At 44.0% G+C, this 19,558-nt stretch overlaps 2 protein-coding genes across 8 annotated transcripts in view; one reads left to right on the top strand and one right to left on the bottom strand.

The window, feature by feature from the left end:
* The window catches only part of kcnab2a (potassium voltage-gated channel subfamily A regulatory beta subunit 2a), a 131,220-nt gene extending 126,799 nt beyond the window's left edge, over positions 1-4,421 (top strand). For all 7 annotated transcript variants that reach the window (XM_023992719.2, XM_070445015.1, XM_023992733.2 and 4 more), the window contains one exon: positions 313-4,421. In XM_023992719.2, coding sequence (XP_023848487.1) covers positions 313-402 — 90 coding nt within the window. In that variant the 3' untranslated portion in view covers positions 403-4,421. The remainder of the gene's footprint in view (positions 1-312) is intronic.
* Positions 4,422-5,267: 846 nt separating this feature from the next.
* LOC111975964 (multiple epidermal growth factor-like domains protein 6) overlaps positions 5,268-19,558 on the bottom strand; it is a gene marked incomplete at its 5' end in the record, with an annotated part of 101,321 nt that continues 87,030 nt past the window's right edge. The window contains 21 exons of the mRNA XM_070442920.1: positions 5,268-8,971; positions 9,239-9,367; positions 9,521-9,649; positions 9,773-9,901; positions 9,990-10,118; positions 10,236-10,364; positions 10,518-10,646; positions 10,750-10,878; positions 13,020-13,151; positions 13,264-13,392; positions 13,517-13,645; positions 13,812-13,940; positions 14,739-14,867; positions 15,002-15,130; positions 15,268-15,396; positions 15,600-15,728; positions 15,887-16,018; positions 16,140-16,268; positions 17,064-17,195; positions 17,315-17,440; positions 17,566-17,700. Coding sequence (XP_070299021.1) covers positions 8,910-8,971; positions 9,239-9,367; positions 9,521-9,649; positions 9,773-9,901; positions 9,990-10,118; positions 10,236-10,364; positions 10,518-10,646; positions 10,750-10,878; positions 13,020-13,151; positions 13,264-13,392; positions 13,517-13,645; positions 13,812-13,940; positions 14,739-14,867; positions 15,002-15,130; positions 15,268-15,396; positions 15,600-15,728; positions 15,887-16,018; positions 16,140-16,268; positions 17,064-17,195; positions 17,315-17,440; positions 17,566-17,700 — 2,654 coding nt within the window. The remainder of the gene's footprint in view (positions 8,972-9,238; positions 9,368-9,520; positions 9,650-9,772; positions 9,902-9,989; positions 10,119-10,235; positions 10,365-10,517; positions 10,647-10,749; positions 10,879-13,019; positions 13,152-13,263; positions 13,393-13,516; positions 13,646-13,811; positions 13,941-14,738; positions 14,868-15,001; positions 15,131-15,267; positions 15,397-15,599; positions 15,729-15,886; positions 16,019-16,139; positions 16,269-17,063; positions 17,196-17,314; positions 17,441-17,565; positions 17,701-19,558) is intronic.

The following is a 19,558-nucleotide window of genomic DNA, read 5'->3' on the forward strand; positions in this document are numbered from 1 at the left end:
TATTTATTATGTACTACATTCAGTGTGGCATTGTGTTCAAGAGCTGTAACGGCTGTACATTGTGTGTGTGGGCGTGGGCTTTTGTGTGTGTGTGTGTGTTCAGCATATATGTGTGTGTGTGTGTGTTCAGCATATGTGTGTTCTCCCTCAGTGCATTTGATATTTAGTTTCCAAATGTTATGTCCACATTACCAGGGGCAACATACAATACTATATATACAAATGGTACAAAGTATGTGTAATCTTTACAAGTGAACCACTACCATCTTGCCTTCTCTGTTTCCTTCAATGCATCTGTAATTTCTCCTACAGGTTCTTCCCAAACTATCCTCCTCCATCACGCACGAGGTAGATAGCATCCTGGGGAACAAGCCGTACAGTAAAAAGGACTACCGTTCCTAACGCTTCGCCACCGCGCCAGTCAGCCAGGGCTGCTCCAGGGCTGCACCAGGACTGCAGCGCAGGTCCATGCCCCACCTTTGCCTGATCCTCTGTTTGCTTGAGCTTTACTGAATGAGACCCCGGCGCATGAGTCTGGCCCCACCTCGGCCACCCTGGGGAGCATCATTTAGACTTACAGGGAAAAGAAAAGGATGATCAAATAGATACGTGACCTCCGCAATGGAAGGAAGGATAGATAGAAAAAATACAGAGAACGGGGTTAACTAGATGAATCTGTTATACATACAATTCAGCCGAAGCTGCAGTTTAAAAACCGAATAAAATATTATTTCTAAAAAATWWAATAAAAAGCACACGCTTGCTTGGCAGACAGATATTATTTTATTTTGGGGGGAATAAAATCTAAATACTGAATGCTTACCAATGGAATTTAAGTTTTTACAAATATACAACAAATACTCTGTTGCACATGTATAGCAACACATTTGTTTTTTGGAGTTCTGTTTCCAATTGCCTGTACATGTCCATAACAGTTTCTCTTAAACATCTGTTTTATTTGTGTTGTCTACATAATCTGTGTACCAGCCTCCTTGCAGTCAGAACAATCAGCACTTTAGTATTGTACAGTTCAGTCATTGAGAGGTTATTGAARATGTGAGAGGATGAAATAACTAAACCATCTCACTCATGGTCAGTCATTTCAGTGTAGAATCAGAATCTCCTCTCCTGTTTCAGTTTCCTATCTGTTCCCCTCAGTCAATCTGGTCTCCACAGTGCTGGTTCTGCCAGGCTTGATCCTGGTGCTCTGACTAACCCCTAGTCTGAGTCCCACCTCTGAGCTGCACTAACTGCACCAGCCAGGTGGAGCAGGGTGTAGGACTGCCCCCTAGTGGAACGATTTAGCTCTGCGCTGAGCTCTGCTCTTCGTGTGCCAGGGCTGTCATCTGTCAATAAGAACCTTGAGCAGGCTAGTGTTTGATTGCCATAGAAAGSGTTAATTACTGGCCATGTAAAATGATGGCTGTATCTGTATTTACCTTTGTGTGGCAGTGTTACTTTCTGAAGTTTTACGGTAACTGCATCAGACGTAATGGTCTTAATTGTGCTACTCAGTCAGTTTTACAGACCTCTTTATTAGTCATTTTAGAGCAAATTCTCGTGAAAATGGCACATTACCTAAATTGTGCTCAATGTGTGTGTGTGCGTTGCCTTATTTAGGCTCATTTTGAGCTGTGCTGGGCTGAGACAGCAGGCCCATAGTTGCCATTGGCCATCAGGGCACAGAACTGGTCTTGAGCCCCGTTTATGCCTCGTTCTGATATGAATCCTTTGTCCTGATCTTGTCCACATTCTGATTGTGCCTACATTTTCAGACCGGTGTAGATGACTAAAAGACGAATTGTGATCTTCCTGACCAACTCTGGAGGTAGTCAGGCACGCATTGTGTCTGGATATCTTACAAGTGTAGACAGATCTGGAAAGAGAAACCATTTAAATTATCATTATTCTGCTTTTTAAAATCATGACAGGTGACAACATTGACCTATGGCATCAATATGTGTTTTAAAATGAATACATATTATTTTGAAAGAATAACTGTCAAATCATTTGCATGCAGGGAGGGACCAGGAAATCTGCGGACACAGTAGACGGATATGAGATATGAGACATTTTAATACCATGTGTAGATCTATTTCAGAAAATGTGGACACAATCAGATCATGGACAAGATCAGCACAAAGGGCGCAAGTTATGAACAAGGCTTGAGACAGTAGTCCCTGGTATATGAAAAGACTCATTGGTTTTAGTGGCAGCTGTTCCTGCCCAATCAGAGTGAAGACTGACGTGTGACATATGCGTGCGAGGCTTACTAGGAAGAAAAGGCTGGTTTGTGACAGCAGCTCAGGGATTGGAACAGGGAATGTGTGTACTTGTTTGTATACCTGGTTAGTAAGATGTATTTAATGTGTACGTCTTTCTTTCATGTGTGGATGGGGACCTGTCCAATGTCCAACCAAGACATTGTCACGTGGCTTGAGCCAAAGATATTCCAACATCTTTCAGCAACACATCTAAGTGTCTGTCGCTTGTTGGAAGAGTATAGCGACCGACTTAAAACGCGTACTATCTAGCTTATTATCTATGGACTCTCTTCACGTGTACAGCATAATCACTTGACCATACTGTTCTATGCTTATACCCACATATACAGTACACATGCATTGTACACTACTTATGGAATGATCCGTTTATTTTCAGATGGCAGATGATAATCAATACATTTTCAATAATCGTATACACTGCACACTGAAGACATCTGACGCTGCCCTGGATCAGTATTCACTCTCTAGCTGTTGGGTCCTCTTACTGTGAGACAAAGTGGAGAGCATGTGATACATACATCCTCCAGCATGAGCCCTCGTCCCCCAGCCTATGGGGATTATTCTGACAAGCAAGGGCTTACAAGTGGAAATATAAGGAATACTCGCTAACATCTCATTCTCAGATTCAATGATTACAGTTGTATAGTACGGTAGTGTCAGTGAGTATGACTAAATGTAATGGTGGGTGAGGTTTGGATGCTTCTCAGGCAAAGTGAAGAGGTGTGTATGCTTTGCTAGATCCTCTGGTCAGACAACAAATACTTGGCATAGTGGAAACAAATGCTCCTTTGTTTTTAGCATCTATGAGTTAAATATAAACMGTGTACATTTGATTTGCTGTGTCTGGCAATGTATGTCTGAGTGAATTAGTAGAAAAGGCCAATGTGGTTTTCTCAATAAAATAGCTCTCAGTTTAATATTTGTTCATGATTTTCTGTCTTATTGTCTTCAGCAGGGAAATGACTGTAAAACATTCAGCACAAATGTTTAATAAATAAAATAGCTCAAAGGCATTGCCACAACAATGAGTGTTTTCCATGGATGTATTTTGGTGGTCTTTGTCACAATATCAATTCAATTTGACATGTACATGCACAGAGCTGTGCACTGATTTGCCTGGTGATAATTGTGATGGTGTTGAGTGCAACTCTAGGCTGCCCTGTAGAGGGTGATGAGAACCACAGAGCTCATKAATTTTCTGGCTTGCTCCTTACTGGCATATTGGTCTAGGAAAGCAGTATGAGTACTAGTAAAGCACAATGGGTTTTTATTAGCAGAATTTGATCTGAATATAGTAATATCTTACTAAAGGTTGTTGTCCCTGCTGTGTTTGACTTTAAACTGCATTGATACACCACACATGATGAACTACTGTCCGTATAGATTGGCTGCATTGTGTCCACAGTAGAACTGGCACTACTTGGGCTGCTCCTACCATCTCCTGGTCCATTCAAGCCTTTTCAGGAGTACCTGCTTGTCACCCTTGGTGGTCTAGGACCTCTGTCTGTCTGTCTGTCTGTCTGTCTGTCTGTCTGCTGGTGTGTGTCTGTTGTGTGGTGTGTGTGTGTGTGTGTGTGTGTGTGTGTGTGTGTGTGTGTGTGTGTGTAAGTCGGGCTGTTTAGTGAGTAGACTCATCATTCCAGGGATAGGGTCTCTGTTCCAGTGTGTTTTGATCTGTCCAGTGCTCCCTCCACACAGCCACTGTAACATATTATATTATTGATGTTACTATCAGCTCAGACCGCTATGACATTAGACCTGCAGATTAATGACGCTCATCTCACAGAATGCTGTATGTTAGAGATCATTTGTTTATGTTCTGGCCTTTAAAGCTGAGGATTTTTATTTTTTCACCATGCTGCATTTTCCTCTGTTAATATTGTATCAATGTAAAGATTGACAAAAATAAGCAATTTATTTGTATTGTGTATGCATTGTCATATCTCTTGTATGTACATAGTTTGACCTTTTTGTATATAGTTATGGTTGTGATCACCTCTGCCTTTTCATTCTTTTTTTATTTTCATTTGCGGGCATTGCTAACTGCACTGTGCTTGAATCTGAATTTAGACGAAATGTACAGGTTTGGTCTTTAATAAAATGACAATGGAAAAAATATGAATTTGAAAAACAACACTTCCATGTGTCTGTTTCATTCATTGATTGTTTTTATCTTATGGGTTATGAACTGGGTGTCCTGATTAGAAAATCCTGTCCATGGTCTTGACCTGTATACAATATATACTACAGAAATATAAATATATGTAAGAGCACTTTATACATGTAAAAACAAACAAAGTACTGTATAATATTACCGGGATGAGCCAACTATCTGCTCGGGTCATATGGTTCCTGATTCACTGCAATCCAAAGGGGTGAACTAAACATTGAGGATATGGATCAAAATTGCCCAATCAAACACTGTAGTAAACAAATGTACTGAACAGAATGTAGTTAATCTACTGGCCAACATACAGTAGATTAAAGCACAATAGCACCAATGTGTATAACAAGTCAATTCATATGTACATCAAACATAACTACTGCATTTACTGAAAATGTATCTCTGGTGGACAGACTACGAACATCTGAGCGGATTAACCAAGATTAACTTGCAATAGACATATTATACGGGACTGGATTTATAAAGAACTTTTTCAGGTGCTCAAAGCGCTTTACATTGTATGATATGGATTCATCATCTTCTCCTACACTATATAGATACATGGATTGGTTTTGATGGGTGATGTATTGCCTTTGATGGCTTCGTAAGAGCAGATGACATACAACTGAATAATTGACTGTATATGATGTAAAACTAAACACATTTGTATAGTGATTGCTCTGAAAAAAACGCCAAATATATACAGTGCCTTGCAAAAGTATTCATCCCCTTTGCGTTTTTCCTATTTTGTTGCATTACAACCTGTAATTTAAATGGATTTCATGTAATGGACATATGGACAAAATAGGGCAAATTGGTGAAGTGAAATTATTATTTATTTTTAAAGTGGTGCATGCATATGTATTTCGCCCCTAAATAAGATCTGGTGCAACCAATTACCTTCAGAAGTCACATAATTAGTTAAAGTCCACCTGTGTGCAAGCTAAGTGTCACATGATCTCAGTATATATACAGTTGAAGTCGTAAGTTTACATACACTTAGGTTGGAGTCATTCAAACTCATTTTTCAACCACTCCATAAATTTCTTGTTAACAAACTATAGTTTTGGCAAGTCGGTTAGGACATCTACTTTGTGCATGACACAAGTCATTTTTCAACAATTGTTTACAGAAAGATTATTTCACTTATAATTCACTGTATCACAATTCCAGTGGGTAAGAAGTTTACATACACTAAGTTGACTGTGCCTTTAAACAGCTTAGAAAATTCCAGAAAATGATGTCATGGATTTAGAAGCTTCTGATAGGCTAATTGACATAATTGGAGTTAATTGGAGGTCTACCTGTYGATGTATTTCAAGCCCTACCTTCAAATGCAGTGCCCTCTTTGCTTGATATCATAACTCAAAAGAAATCAGCCAAGACCACATAAAAAATATTGTAGACCTCTACAAGTCTGGTTCATCCTTGGGAGCAATTTACAAACACCTGAAGGTACCACGTTCATCAGTACAAACAATAGTACGCAAGTATAAAACCATTTGACCACGCAGCTGTCATACCGCTCAGGAAGGAGACGCCTTCTGTCTCCTWGAGATGAACGTACTTTGGTTCGAAAAGTGCAAATCAATCCTAGAACAACAGCAAAGGACCTTGTGAAGATGKTGGAGTAAACAGGTACAAAAGTATCTATATCAACAGTAAAACGAGTCCTATATCGACATAACCTGAAAGGCCGCTCAGCAAGGAAGAAGCCACTGCTCCAAAACCGTCATAAAAAAGCCAGACTACAGTTTGGGGACAAAGATCATACATTGTGGTGAAATGTCCTCTGGTCTGATGAAACAAAAATAGAACTGTTTGACCAAAATGACCATCGTTATGTTTGGAGGAAAAAGGGGTGGCAGCATCATGTTGTGGGGTGCTTTGCTGCAGGAGGTACTGATGCGCTTCACAAAATAGATGGCATCATGAGGAATGAAAATTACGTGGATATATTGAAGCAACATCTCAAAACATCAGTCAGGAAGTTAAAGCTTGGTCGCAAATGGGTCTTCCAAATGGACAATGACCCCAAGCATACTTCCAAAGGTGTGGCAAAATTGCTTACGGACAACAAAGTCAAGGTATTGGAGTGGCCATCACAAAGCCCTGACCTCAATCCTATAGAAAATTTGTGGGCAGAACTGAAAAAGCGTGTGCGAGCAATGAGGCCTACAAACCTGACTCAGTTACACCAGCTCTGTCAAGAGGAATGGACCAAAATGAGCCCAAATTATTGTGGGAATCCCAAGTCCAACAATTTAAAGGCAATGCTACCAAATACTAATTCAGTGTATGTAAACTTCTGACCCACTGGGACTGTGATGAAAGAAATAAAAGCTGAAATAAATAATTCTCTACTATTATTCTGACATTTCACATTCTTAAAATAAAGTGGTGATCCTAACTGACCTAAGACAGGGAATTTTTACTAGGATTAAATGTCAGGAATTGTGAAAAACTGAGTTTAAATGTATTTGGCTAAGGTGTATGTAAACTTCCGACTTCAACTHTATACACCTGTTCTGAACGGACCCAGAGTCTGCAACACCACTAAGCAAGGGGCACCACCAAGCAAGCAGCACCATGAAGACCAAGGAGCTCTCCAAACAGGTCAGGGACAAAGTTGTGGAGAAGTACAGATCAGGGTTGGGTTATAAAAAAATATCTGAAACCGTGAACATCCTACGGAGCACCATTAAATCCAATATTAAAAAATTGAAAGAATACGGCACCACAACAAACCTGCCAAGAGAGGGCTGCCCACCAAAACTCACGGACCAGGCAAGGAGGGCATTAATCAGAGAGGCAACAAAGAGACCCAAAGATAACCCTGAAGGAGCTGCAAAGCTCCACAGCGGAGATTGGAGTATCTGTCCATAAGACCACTTTAAGCCGTACACTCCACAGAGTTGGGCTTTACGGAAGAGTGGCCATAAAAAAGAAATTTCTTAAAGAAAAAAGTAAGCAAACACGTTTGGTGTTCACCAAAAGGCATGTGGGAGACTCCCCAAACATATAGAAGAAGGTACTCTGGTCAGATGAGACTAAAATTGAGCTTTTTGGCCATCAAGGAAAACACTATGTCTGGCACAAATCCAACACCTCTCATCACCCCGAGAACACCATCCAGTGAAGCAAGGTGGTAGCAGCATCATGCTGTGGGGATGTTTTTCATTGGCAATGACTGGGAAACTGGTCAGAATTGAAGTAATGATGAATGGATGGCGCTAAATACAGGGAAATTCTTGAGGGAAACCTGTTTCACTCTTCCAGATATTTGAGACTGGGACGAAGGTTCACCTATCAGCAGGACAATGACCTGAAGCATACTGCTAAAGCAACACTCGAGTGGTGTAAGAGGAAACATTTAAATGTCTTGGAATGGCCTAGTCAAAGCCCAGACCTCAATCCAATTGAGAATCTGTGGTATGACTTAAAGATTCCTCTATACCAGCGGAACCCATCCAACTTGAAGGAGCTGGAGCAGTTTTGCCTTGAAGAATGGGCAAAAATCCCAGTGTCTAGATGTGTCAAGCTTATAGAGACATACCCCAGGAGACTTGCAGCTGTAATTGCTGCAAAAGGTGGCTCTACGGAGTATTGACTTTGCAGGGGTGAATAGTTATGCACGCTCAAGTCTTCTGTTTTTTTGTGTTATTTCTTGTTTGTTTCACAAGAAAAAATATTTTGCATCTTCAAAGTGTAAGGCAGGTTGTATAAATCAAATGATACAAACCCCCCAAAAATCTATTTTATTTCCAGGTTGTAAGGCAACAAAATAGGAAAAATGCCAAGGAGGTGAATACTTTCACAAGCCACTGTATATGGTATATGCACAAATTCCATCATAATTCCAGGGGGAAATTACAAAAAAACTAAACATTAAATATTTTAACATTGCCAAGTATACAAAACAAATATCTCAAGAACAGCAGAGTGAGTCAGTGGATCTCTGAAATCAAGAATGTGTTAGTGTTGGACATTTAGCCCATCTCCACACACATCTCCTATATCCCGTAGGTTCTTTGTCCAGGATGGGAGTGTGCAGAGGAGGGTAGTCCTGGTAACACCTGACCTCCCTCTAACTACCAGAAGGAGGTCACAACATCCAGGACCTCATCACTGATGAGTCAGGCCATGCCTGAGTGGGCACCGTACATATATACTACACACACAATTAAAAACCCTTCACAGTTCAAAACACAGATACGCACACACACCAAAGCATTATCCACCCCAGAGCAAACAGAGTAAATTTCCCCTGAGAGTCTATTTCTCCATGTCTGTCATCCAGCTACTGTGGGCACAGCAATATCCTCTCCTGTTGGGGTGTGTATGTCTGAAATAATAATATCCACACTTTTAATCCACTTCAGTTCGGCTTCAGTGAAGCCTGCTGCTGCCTCAGTCTCTTACAGTCGGAGGCTCGTTGAGGGGATTGGAGCTATAATGCGTTATTGTCCGGATGTGAGATATCCTTCCTTCCGGCTTCTGTAGGGGAGACGTGGAGGCCCACCTGAGGACAGAACACACACAGTAAGATGAGCTGTCAGTTTACTCTTTATCTCAGCACACATTCATTATAGACAAACAGCACCACGGAGGAGAAATGCAACCTCAACAATTATGTGCAATTTCACTACAGACAAAACAACTTGTCAGCACTATAATAAGTTGTTCATTATAAACATGTCAGTTCCAGTCAACTTTTCTCTCCAGTCCAGCTTCATTATACCCAGTCCTGTACTGTGAGGGAAGTGTGGTGTTGATGAGTCACTATTACCTTCCTGACAGGTGAGTCCGATCCAGCTGTTGAGACAGGTGCAGCGTCCGTTCCGATGGTCACAATAAGCCCCGTTGTCACACTCACACCTCTCTGTGCAGTCTGGCCCATAGCGGTTTGCTTTGCAGTCTGACAATAAACACACATGCAGGTAAGACAGACACAAGAATATAATTGGAAATAGGCTCAGATGGGGAATATTGGGTTGGCACTTGCTGTACTACCATCACATAGAAATTACTGAATGCTTCCAATTAAACATACAGTATTACTGGCTCTTACCAATGTCACATCTGGGTCCAGTCTTCCCTGAGGTGCACAGACACCTGCCACTCACAGGGTCACAGGGTGTGCCCTCCACACAGTCACATGATTTGGCACAGTTCACACCAAACCTGCCCTGGTGACACTCTGAAAGTTGACATGGTGGAGAAAGATGGAGAGCAACAAAATATTTAGTCTTTCTTCTATAGATCCTGCAATTGGTGGTTCATCATAGATAGTATGAGGTCAGTTATGTGGCAGATGTCTCACCTCTGTGACAGCGAGAGCTGTGGTACCCAGGAGGACACACACAGAGGCCTGTGGAGGGGTGGCAGGACGCCCCATTCAGACAGTCACACTGGAGCTGGCACAGAGGGCCATGGAGACCAGGGGGGCATGCTGAGGACAGGCACAGGACACTTTTGATAGAGGACGCAATGCCAGTGGCTTTCACTGTTCTGACTGAGTGCTGACGTGTGTCACTCACCATTTTCACACTGACGTCCGTAGTATCCTGGGATACACAGGCAGGTTCCTGTCAATCTGTCACAGGTTCCGTTGTTCCGGCAGTCACACTTCAGCTGGCAGTTAGCTCCAAACGTCCCTGGAGGACATTCTATCACACAAGCAGACAGACACAGTGAGACAGCAGTTAAACCCATCTCATCTCCTGGATGAGTTAGCCATTTCTTATGATTTTGCATAGGTGTACTTACTGTACAGTATCGCTCACCTGTATCACAGTGAGGCCCGGTCCAGCCCAGACCACAGGTACAGCTTCCAGAGACAGAGTCACACAGTCCTCCGTGACTGCAGTTACAGCGCTGAGCACAGTCCCCTCCAAACCATCCAGGAGCACAGCCTGCCAATACGCAGAAACTACACATTACAAACACACACATATTACAAAACTCTCTTTACCTTATAGACAGACAGAGACGCAAACAATCATATTGGTGTTGTAAAAGTAATTCCACACTGTGATCTGTTCAACTGGATTCAGTAGGAACCGTACCTTGTCCACAGTCCTCTCCTCTTTGTCCAGGGCTGCAGTGACATATACCAGTGACAGGATCATTCTGTGCCCCCTCTCCACACAGCACCACGCGGGCACAATCATGCCCATAACGTCCCGCTAGGCATGCTGTAAAAAGAGTACAGGCCATTAGGGACCATAGTGTTAATGCAGATGCTATGCTATTACTGCATATACATTAAGTGATTTAAAAAGCTGAGTATGAACTCACTGATGTTGCAGTGTGCTCCGATGAACCCTGCTGTACATTCACAGGTGCCAGTGGTGGAGATGCACTTCCCCCTGTTTTGACACCGACACTCTCGCTCGCAGTTGGGACCATACCGACCTTCCACACATCCTAGGAGCCAAAACAAAGCATTTGACCAGAAATCTTTTAACACACTGAAAGAGAGAAAAAAATACAAAAATAATCCCTAGAGCAATGACATCCCCTATGGAAGGTTATGAAGGTGTCATTACCAACAGAGGGTAAAGTAAGTAAGTGCACGAGCCTTGGCGTGTGTGAGCCGGAACGACTCAAAGGAGCAGGAGCCTATCTCCTGTTTCTGTAGCGTGAGGTAGCTTGCTGTACAAGTACACCATTGTAGGCTCCTCAGAGGAGGAAGGGGAGGACCATCCTGCTCAGTGAATTTCATAAAAATGTAAATTGTAAAACATTTAAGTTATCCCTTTCAGATAAAATTATACTAAATATAATCACGTCACCAAATAACTGATTAAAACACAATACTTTGCAAAGGTCTACAGTAGCCTCAGCAGCACTCTGTAGGGTAGCACCATGGTGTAGCCAGAGGACAGCTAGCTTCTGTCCTCCTCTGGGTACATTGACTTCAATACAAAACCTAGGAGGCTCTTGGTTCTCACCCCCTTCCATAGACTTACACAGTAATTATGACAACTTCCGGGGGACGTCTTCCAGCCTATCAGAGCTCTTGCAGCATGAACTGTCCACCCAATCAAAATGAATCTAGTGCAGAAAMSATAAACTACAGCTAGCAAGCACTGTAGTGTATAAAATGTGTTGAGTAGTTGAATCAAAGAGAGAGAAAGACAATAGTTGAAAAGTATTGAACAAATTAATTTCTTCCAAAATGAATGAGAAGCAAGAGAGAAATAGAGAGACAGAGCGAGAGTGTCATTTTTTTTTTCAATTTCAGTTTCACTTACTTAGCTAGCAAATGCATCTAGCTAGTTTAGCCTACTTAAAAGACCCCCTCAAAGAGAGGGATGCTATGTTAGCCAGCCGGCTATGGCTTTCCAACACAACACTGGAACTCTTCCAAGTCAAGGTAAGCGTTTGGTATCACAAATGTATTGCCACCGGGGCCCGCCGGTGTAACTGCTTACTGACTGTAAACTGTAACTTTACCGCATGATTGTAGAGTGTTTACTAACGTGTTAGTTCTATTAATTATGCTGACTATGACGTTACTTTAGCTAATATGGTGACAACGATGTAGGCTGTTTGTTGAGGTTTGGCTTGGAAAGTTTTTTTCGCCTGATGTGTTGTGCGTTGAAGTCCACAAGCGAAGGGAAGAGCAGGAATACAACGTGGCTGTTTAGAGATTGAACTCTGTTTACTCGTGATCAGGGGTGTATTCATTACGACYATTCTGTTTCTTAAATGGAAGCAAACGGAGCAAAAACGGGCATAAACATACCTGAATTTGTCCAATAGAAACTATTGTTTGCAACTGTTGGACTAATGATTACACCCTATATCAGCTAGATGCAGGCAAGATTGTGCAGGGCGGTATTGAATGTCACTGTCTGGCACCTCAAATGTGTCTCTCGACCTGTGTGCACCTTAATTCTCTTTGGGTGGACAACATGACAGTTCATGCTGCAAGAGGGGGCTGTAGTTTCTGGGGGCTCCCGGGTGGCGCAGCAGTCTAAGGCACTGCATCTCAGTGCTAGAGGCGTCACTACAGACCCTGGTTCGATTCCAGTCTGTATCACAACCGGCCATGATTGGGAGTCCCATAGGGCGGTGCACAATTGGCCCAGAGTCGTCGGGGTAGGCCATCATTGTAAATAAGAATTTGTTCTTAACTGACTTGCCTAGTTGAAAAAAATGTGCCTTATCTCCTTAATGCCTAGTGCCAAGCAGAGACACATCAGGTCCCTTTTTTCAGACTTGGCCAGGGATCGAACTCCCAACCTTCCAATCTCAGGGTGGACACTCTAACAACAAGGCCTCTGAGTTGGTACCAGCAGAGGGTGGTAGTGTACAATATGTCTTGTTTTGCACACTTTGTACAAAATAATAAAATGCAGTACTACAGGATATTTCTTAACGTAGCTCTTTATTAGCTAGCTATAACTGGCATGTTCACGTGTCGCCAACCAGGATCAAACTGACCATCACCTAACCATTTGGGTGGTCTTAACCAATCATAGCACAGTATGATATGGCGGTAAAATGCATCCAACTATAATTCAGTATGTTTACACATATGAATATTACACAATACATACCCTGGTTACATTTAGGACCCTGGAAGCCTGGGGCGCAGTAACAAAACCCAGTCACTGGGTGGCAGAGCTGGTTGGTCTCAGAACACTGGCACACCTGGTTACAGTTGAGCCCATATGTCCCTGACAGACAGGCTGGTGGGGTAGACAGACAGACAGAGGTAAGAAACTTGAAAAAGGAGACATTACAGCTGAAAGTCCAGATTGACAGAGAGGAGAAGAGCTGAGAGGGTAGTACAGTCCTCACTTTGTTCACAGCCATTGCCAGTGAATCCAGGGGGACAGCCACACTCCCCAGAGACATGGTGACAGGAAGTACCCTGGGGACATGTGCAGCGTTGCACACAGCCCTTGCCATGGGTACCAGGAAGACAGGCTGGAGGTGAAAAGGAGCGGCAGTAAAAATCCTGAACATGTATGGCTGAAACTCCTTTCAGCGATAACCAGTGTGCAACAGGCTATGACAATATAAAAAGTTGTTATCATTAAAACTAGGCTACCTTTGTCACAAAGGGGTCCCCTCCAACCTGGTGGACACAGGCAGTGCCCGGTGACGTGGTGACAGGGGGCTTCATGCTCACACTGACAGCTCTCCTCACAGCCAGCTCCAAACAGGCCTGACCCACAGGCTGAGGGGGAGGTAAAGGAGAGAGGAGAAACTCAGAGACTGGATGTGATAAGAACATTCACTCACAAGAGGGTGCTGTGTTCACTGCTGTGTTCACTGCTGTGTTCACTGCACCCAACATTGATGATCACAAAGACAGTAAATGTCCGCTTCTCTGTCTCTCTCACCTTTTTCACAGCGCTTTCCGACCCAGCCAGGACTACAGGTGCACTTGCCCGTCTGTCTGTCACACTGTCCCCCGTTCTCACACTGACACTGCTGCTGGCAGTCGGCCCCAAACTGCTCCGCTCCACACTCTGTAACGTCAACACACCAACATGACATCACATCAGAGCAGTGAAACCAACCACAGGCTAACAGGGAAACCTATAGTGTTTCTGCTGAGGACAGCAATACCTTCTCCAAACCCGGTGGTTTGACCTAGCAGAAAGTTGGCTCAAGGAGGTGATAACTAACCACAGAGTGGAGTTGCTAGGTAACACAGCAGCAGCATTAGAGATTTCCTGTGCCTGGAGTGGAATAAGGGGCCTGGGGCTGAGTTTGGCAGGGARGACCCATGGAAAGGTTTATATGGGTGCTATGGGAGGATAGTGTGTGATGTAGAGTAGAGTAGGGTGGTGAAATAGAGCCTCTGCYTTGGGTCTAGAGTGAGATGTTTACAGGGCAGACAGGAGACTGTGGGGTCTAGCAGACTGTCTGCAGTCTGAGGAGCATGCAGCTCTGTGTCACACACACMGCCAGGGAACAGCACCAGGCAAAAACAAATGAGCTAAGCCAGGGCAAATTAGGATGGAGACTAATTTGTTTCCTGAATACAGTAAAACAAACCACAGGGCCAATGTTCTAAATGGTTTCTACCATTTCAGGTAATGCTATTCTTAGGCATGTCTGTCCAGACTACTCCAGCCAGAGCCTTGATGCTTTTCCATAGCCTGCATTTCTAGTAACTGACTGGTACTGAATGGGGAGCAATTATCCTGATTGGATAAATGCTTTAGGTCAACAGTCACAGAACATGATATTATATGGTAGTAAGGCATGAGTATGGTCACTTAGGGTCATGGTGACTCTATGGCTGTTTCAGTACCACTCACCTAGCTCACAGGCTGCACCCATCCACCCGCTGGCACACGTACACTGCCCACTGATTCGGTCACACGTGGCTCCATTCTGGCACAGGCAACGCTGGCAGCAGTCTGTTCCATAGAAGCCTACTGGGCATTCTAGGGGGAAATGGTAGACCCATGTTCATTACTTTATAGCCCTACAAATATTTTCTATACAGGACACATGCAATGTATTGTGGATAGTAAGATAGGAGTAGTGATCTGCTCCTATTCTCCCTGTCCACACTCACCCTGTATGCAGCTTGGCCCTGTCCAGCCTGGTGTACACACACACTGCCCGCTCGCCGGGTGGCAGCTACCATTGTTATGGCAACCGCAGGTTTGGCTGCAGCTCTCCCCGTAGAAACCAGCCTGGCATGCTGCAAGAAAAAGATAAGAAACTGTTTACTTCTAAAGAACAAATCATATCAATGTTAAACACACATTGGTAATAAATATCTGAAATGAAATGTTTTATATTGTAGGCTGTCTGAAGTGGGGGAAGTCCAATACTAACTCAGGTTGCAGGTAGGACCAATCCACCCTGCAGGACACACACACACCCCAGTGACATGGCTGCAGTGACCTCCGTTCACACACACACACTTCTCCTGGCAGTCCAACCCATAGAAGCCCTGGGGACAGGCTAAAACACACACACACACACACATACACACACAGAGCCTTTACTTCTCAGCAAACAATAAAGCATATCAATCCACAATGTTAATAACTCAATGATTCCTATAGGCTAATTGAASTGAATTACAGATACAGTTCAGTCTATGGATACGATTTATAGTTTGGGTTCTGGATAAGGTTTAGAGAGATTTTGGGAGGTTCTCTTACGTTTCTCACAGAAGGTTCCAGTCCAGCCCACCAGACAGGTGCAGGCTCCGCTCACATGGTCACATGTGCCCTTGTTGTCACACTGACAGTGATGCAGACAGCCTAGCCCAAAATAGCCCACTGGACACTCTGAGACACAGATGAACAAAAGTACAGTTGGGAGTGATAGGTGTGTGCTCTGAGATAGTCTGCTATTGTTCTGTCTCAGTACTAAGACTAGACTGAAAGGAAACAACCCACAAACACCTGATATCAGATATTTTGGTTGAGGACTCTCACACACATACTGTCATAGCATTGTGTCCCGGTGTAGCCGGCCTCACAGTTACACTGGCCCGTCACCGCATCACAGCTCCCATCACCATCCTTACAGTCACATTTCTCAGCACAGTCCACCCCCCAGTGCCTGGCGTCACAGGCTGCCATGGAAACAAACAAACAGGAGACATTTTAATTGAACAGTTTACATTCAGTGAGCGTAAGCTATATTTATTTATTTGTATTTATTCGAGACTGTGTTCAGTGCCACACCCACTCTACCTTTCCTGCAGTTGTGTCCGGCCCAGCCAGGGGCACATGTGCAACGGCCCGTGACAGGGTGGCAGCGCCCGCTMTTTTCACACAGGCAGCGCAGCTGGCATCCAACACCAAACCGTCCTGTCGGACATGCTACAGCACACAAACATACTGTATGATAGCACTGTGAGCCAAAGAGTCAAACATACTCTACATACTGTATGAATACCACTGTTGAGTACAAAAGAGTCACACATACTCTAGGAATACTGTATGATAGCACTGTGAGCCAAAGAGTCACGCATACTGTAATACTGTATGATGCACTGTGAGGCCAAAGATCACATACTCTAATACTGTATGATAGCACTGTGAGCAAAGAGTCACACATACTCTAGATACTGTATGATAGCACTGTGAGCCAAAGAGTCACGCATACTCTAATACTGTATGATAGCACTGTGAGCCAAAGAGTCAAACAATACTCTACATACTGTATGATAGCACTGTGAGTCAAAGAGTCACACATATCTAGATACTGTATGATAGCACTGTGAGCCAAAGAGTCACGCATACTCTACATACTGTATGATAGCACTGTGAGCCAAAGAGTCACGCATACTCTACATACTGTGAACACATATATTGGAACACCGTACGGTAAGTTCCCATGACACTGGTCGAAGTGACATGCAAGCATCTGACGGCATTTAACAAGAAAACCGCTGGTTACACAAGAATAACATTTTCCTTCTCTGTGAAAACACGCCTGATGAAAACAGTGTTTATGACCTGTCTGTGCCTCAGACGGAGGGGAATGTGGCGTGGTTGATGTTTTAATGACCCACAACAAGCTCATCAATCTTTTAACATCTCTTTCTAAAATTAAACCACAACTACCACGAGAATCTTTGATCACAGTTCTTCCATTGACTCACTCATACTCACAGTTCTGACAGAGCCTGCCCATGTACCCAGGAGGGCAGGAACACGTCCCGTTGTGTTTGTCACACACTCCTCCATTCTCACAGGCTGGACAGGCCTCACGGCATCCCGCACCCCAGAAGCCCTTCACACACACTATAGCACAAATAAAGAGTATGAGTTAGCGTCAACATCAATATATCACAATGTTTTGACATAGTTGTCGGGTGACATGATAAAATAAACTCAACTTAATGATCTGATTGTTCTCTTACCATTCTCACAGCGTTTTCCTGATGTTCCTGCAGGACACTGGCACTGGCCACTCACTCTGTCACATGGAGCCCCTGAGCAGTCACAGGCCTGAYTGCAACTTGGCCCAAACCTCCCCTCTGGACAGTCTAAAGGAGAGGACGGAGAGACAATGGTAGTCTTACTAAGATAGGCTGCATACGATAATCCTACATAGTGACCCCATGACATCAGAGAATTATGCCCCTCCCATATGACCAACAGGACAACCTACCTTGATCACAGTTGTCTCCACGGCGACCAGCCGGGCACAAGCGTTGGCACTGCCCGGTCACATGATCACAAGACACTCTGAGCGGGCACTCACATTTGTTCTCACAGCCTGGGCCAAACGTGCCTGGGTCACACTCTGAGGAGGGGGCGGAGAGGAAAGTTAGACACATAAATCCCTACAAAAGGGCTGCATCCACAGCTACAGAACAGTGTGATGTAAAGGGCTGCATCTACAGCTACAGAACAGTGTGTGATGTAAAGGGCTACATCTACAGCTACAGAACAGTGTGATGTAAAGGGCTGCATCCACAGCTACAGAACAGTGTGTGATGTAAAGGGCTGCATCTACAGCTACGTTAACAGTGTGATGTAAAGGGCTGCATCCCAGCTACAGAACAGTGTGATGTAAAGGGCTGCACCACAGCTACAGAACAGTGTGATGTAAAGGGCTGCATCCACAGCTACAGAACAGTGTGATGTAAAGGGCTGCATCCACAGCTACAGAACAGTGTGATGTAAAGGGCTCACATCTACAGCTACAGAACAGTGTGATGTAAAGGATGCATCACAGCTACAGAACAGTGTGTGATGTAAAGGGCTCATCCACGCTACAGAAAGTGTGTGTAAGGGCTGCATCGTACGAAACAGTGTGTGATGTAAAGGGCTGCATCTACAGCTACAGAACAGTGTGTGATGTAAAGGGCTGCTATCACAGCTACAGAACAGTGTGATGTAAAGGGCTGCATACACAGCTACAGAACAGTGTGATGTAAAGGGCTGCATCTACAGCTACAGAACAGTGTGATGTAAAGGGCTGCATCTACAGCTACAGCACAGTGTGATGTAAAGGGCTGCATCTACAGCTACAGACGTGTGTGATGTAAAGGGCTGCATCACAGCTACAGAACAGTGTGTATGTAAAGGGCTGCATCTACAGCTACAGAACAGTGTGTGATGTAAAGGGCTGCATCTATACAGCTACAGAACAGTGTGTGATGTAAAGGGCTGCATCTACAGCTACAGAACAGTGTGATGTAAAGGGCTGCATCTACAGCTACAGAACAGTGTGTGATGTAAAGGGCTGCATCTACAGCTACAGAACAGTGTGATGTAAAGGGCTGCATCCACAGCTACAGAACAGTGTGATGAAAGGCTGCATCCACAGCTACAGAACAGTGTGTGATGTAAAGCGCTGCATCTACAGCTACAAACAAGTGTGTGATGTAAAGGGCTGCATCCACAGCTACAGAACAGTGTGATGTAAAGGGCTGCATCCACAGCTACAGAACAGTGTGATGTAAAGGGCTGCATCCACAGCTACAGAACAGTGTGATGTAAAGGGCTGCATCTACAGCTACAGAACAGTGTGATGTAAAGGCTGCATCTACAGCTACAGAACAGTGTGTGATGTAAAGGGCTGCATCCACAGCTACAGAACAGTGTGATGTAAAGGGCTGCATCCACAGCTACAGAACAGTGTGATGTAAAGGCTGCATCTACAGCTACAGAACAGTGTGATGTAAAGGGCTGCATCTACAGCTACAGAACATTGTGATGTAAAGGGCTGCATCTACAGCTACAGAACATGTGTGATGTAAAGGGCTGCATCTACAGCTACAGAACAGTGTGATGTAGGCTGCATCTACAGCTACAGAACATGTGTGATGTAAAGGGCTGCATCTACAGCTACAGAACAGTTTGATGTAAAGGGCTGCATCTACAGCTACAGAACAGTGTGTGATGTAAACGGCTGCATCTACAGCTACAGAACAGTGTGATGTAAAGGGCTGCATCTACAGCTACAGAACAGTGTGTGATGTAAAGGGTGCATCCACAGCTACAGAACAGTGTGATGTAAAGGGCTGCATCTACAGCTACAGAACAGTGTGATGTAAAGGGCTGCATCTGCAGCTACAGAACAGTGTGTGATGTAGGAAGATGATCATAACTTTTTCCTGCCACTGACCTTCCCTGCACGCATTGCCTTGCCAACC

This window comes from Salvelinus sp. IW2-2015, linkage group LG1, assembly GCF_002910315.2.
Source record: "Salvelinus sp. IW2-2015 linkage group LG1, ASM291031v2, whole genome shotgun sequence".
NCBI lineage: Eukaryota > Metazoa > Chordata > Actinopteri > Salmoniformes > Salmonidae > Salvelinus > Salvelinus sp. IW2-2015.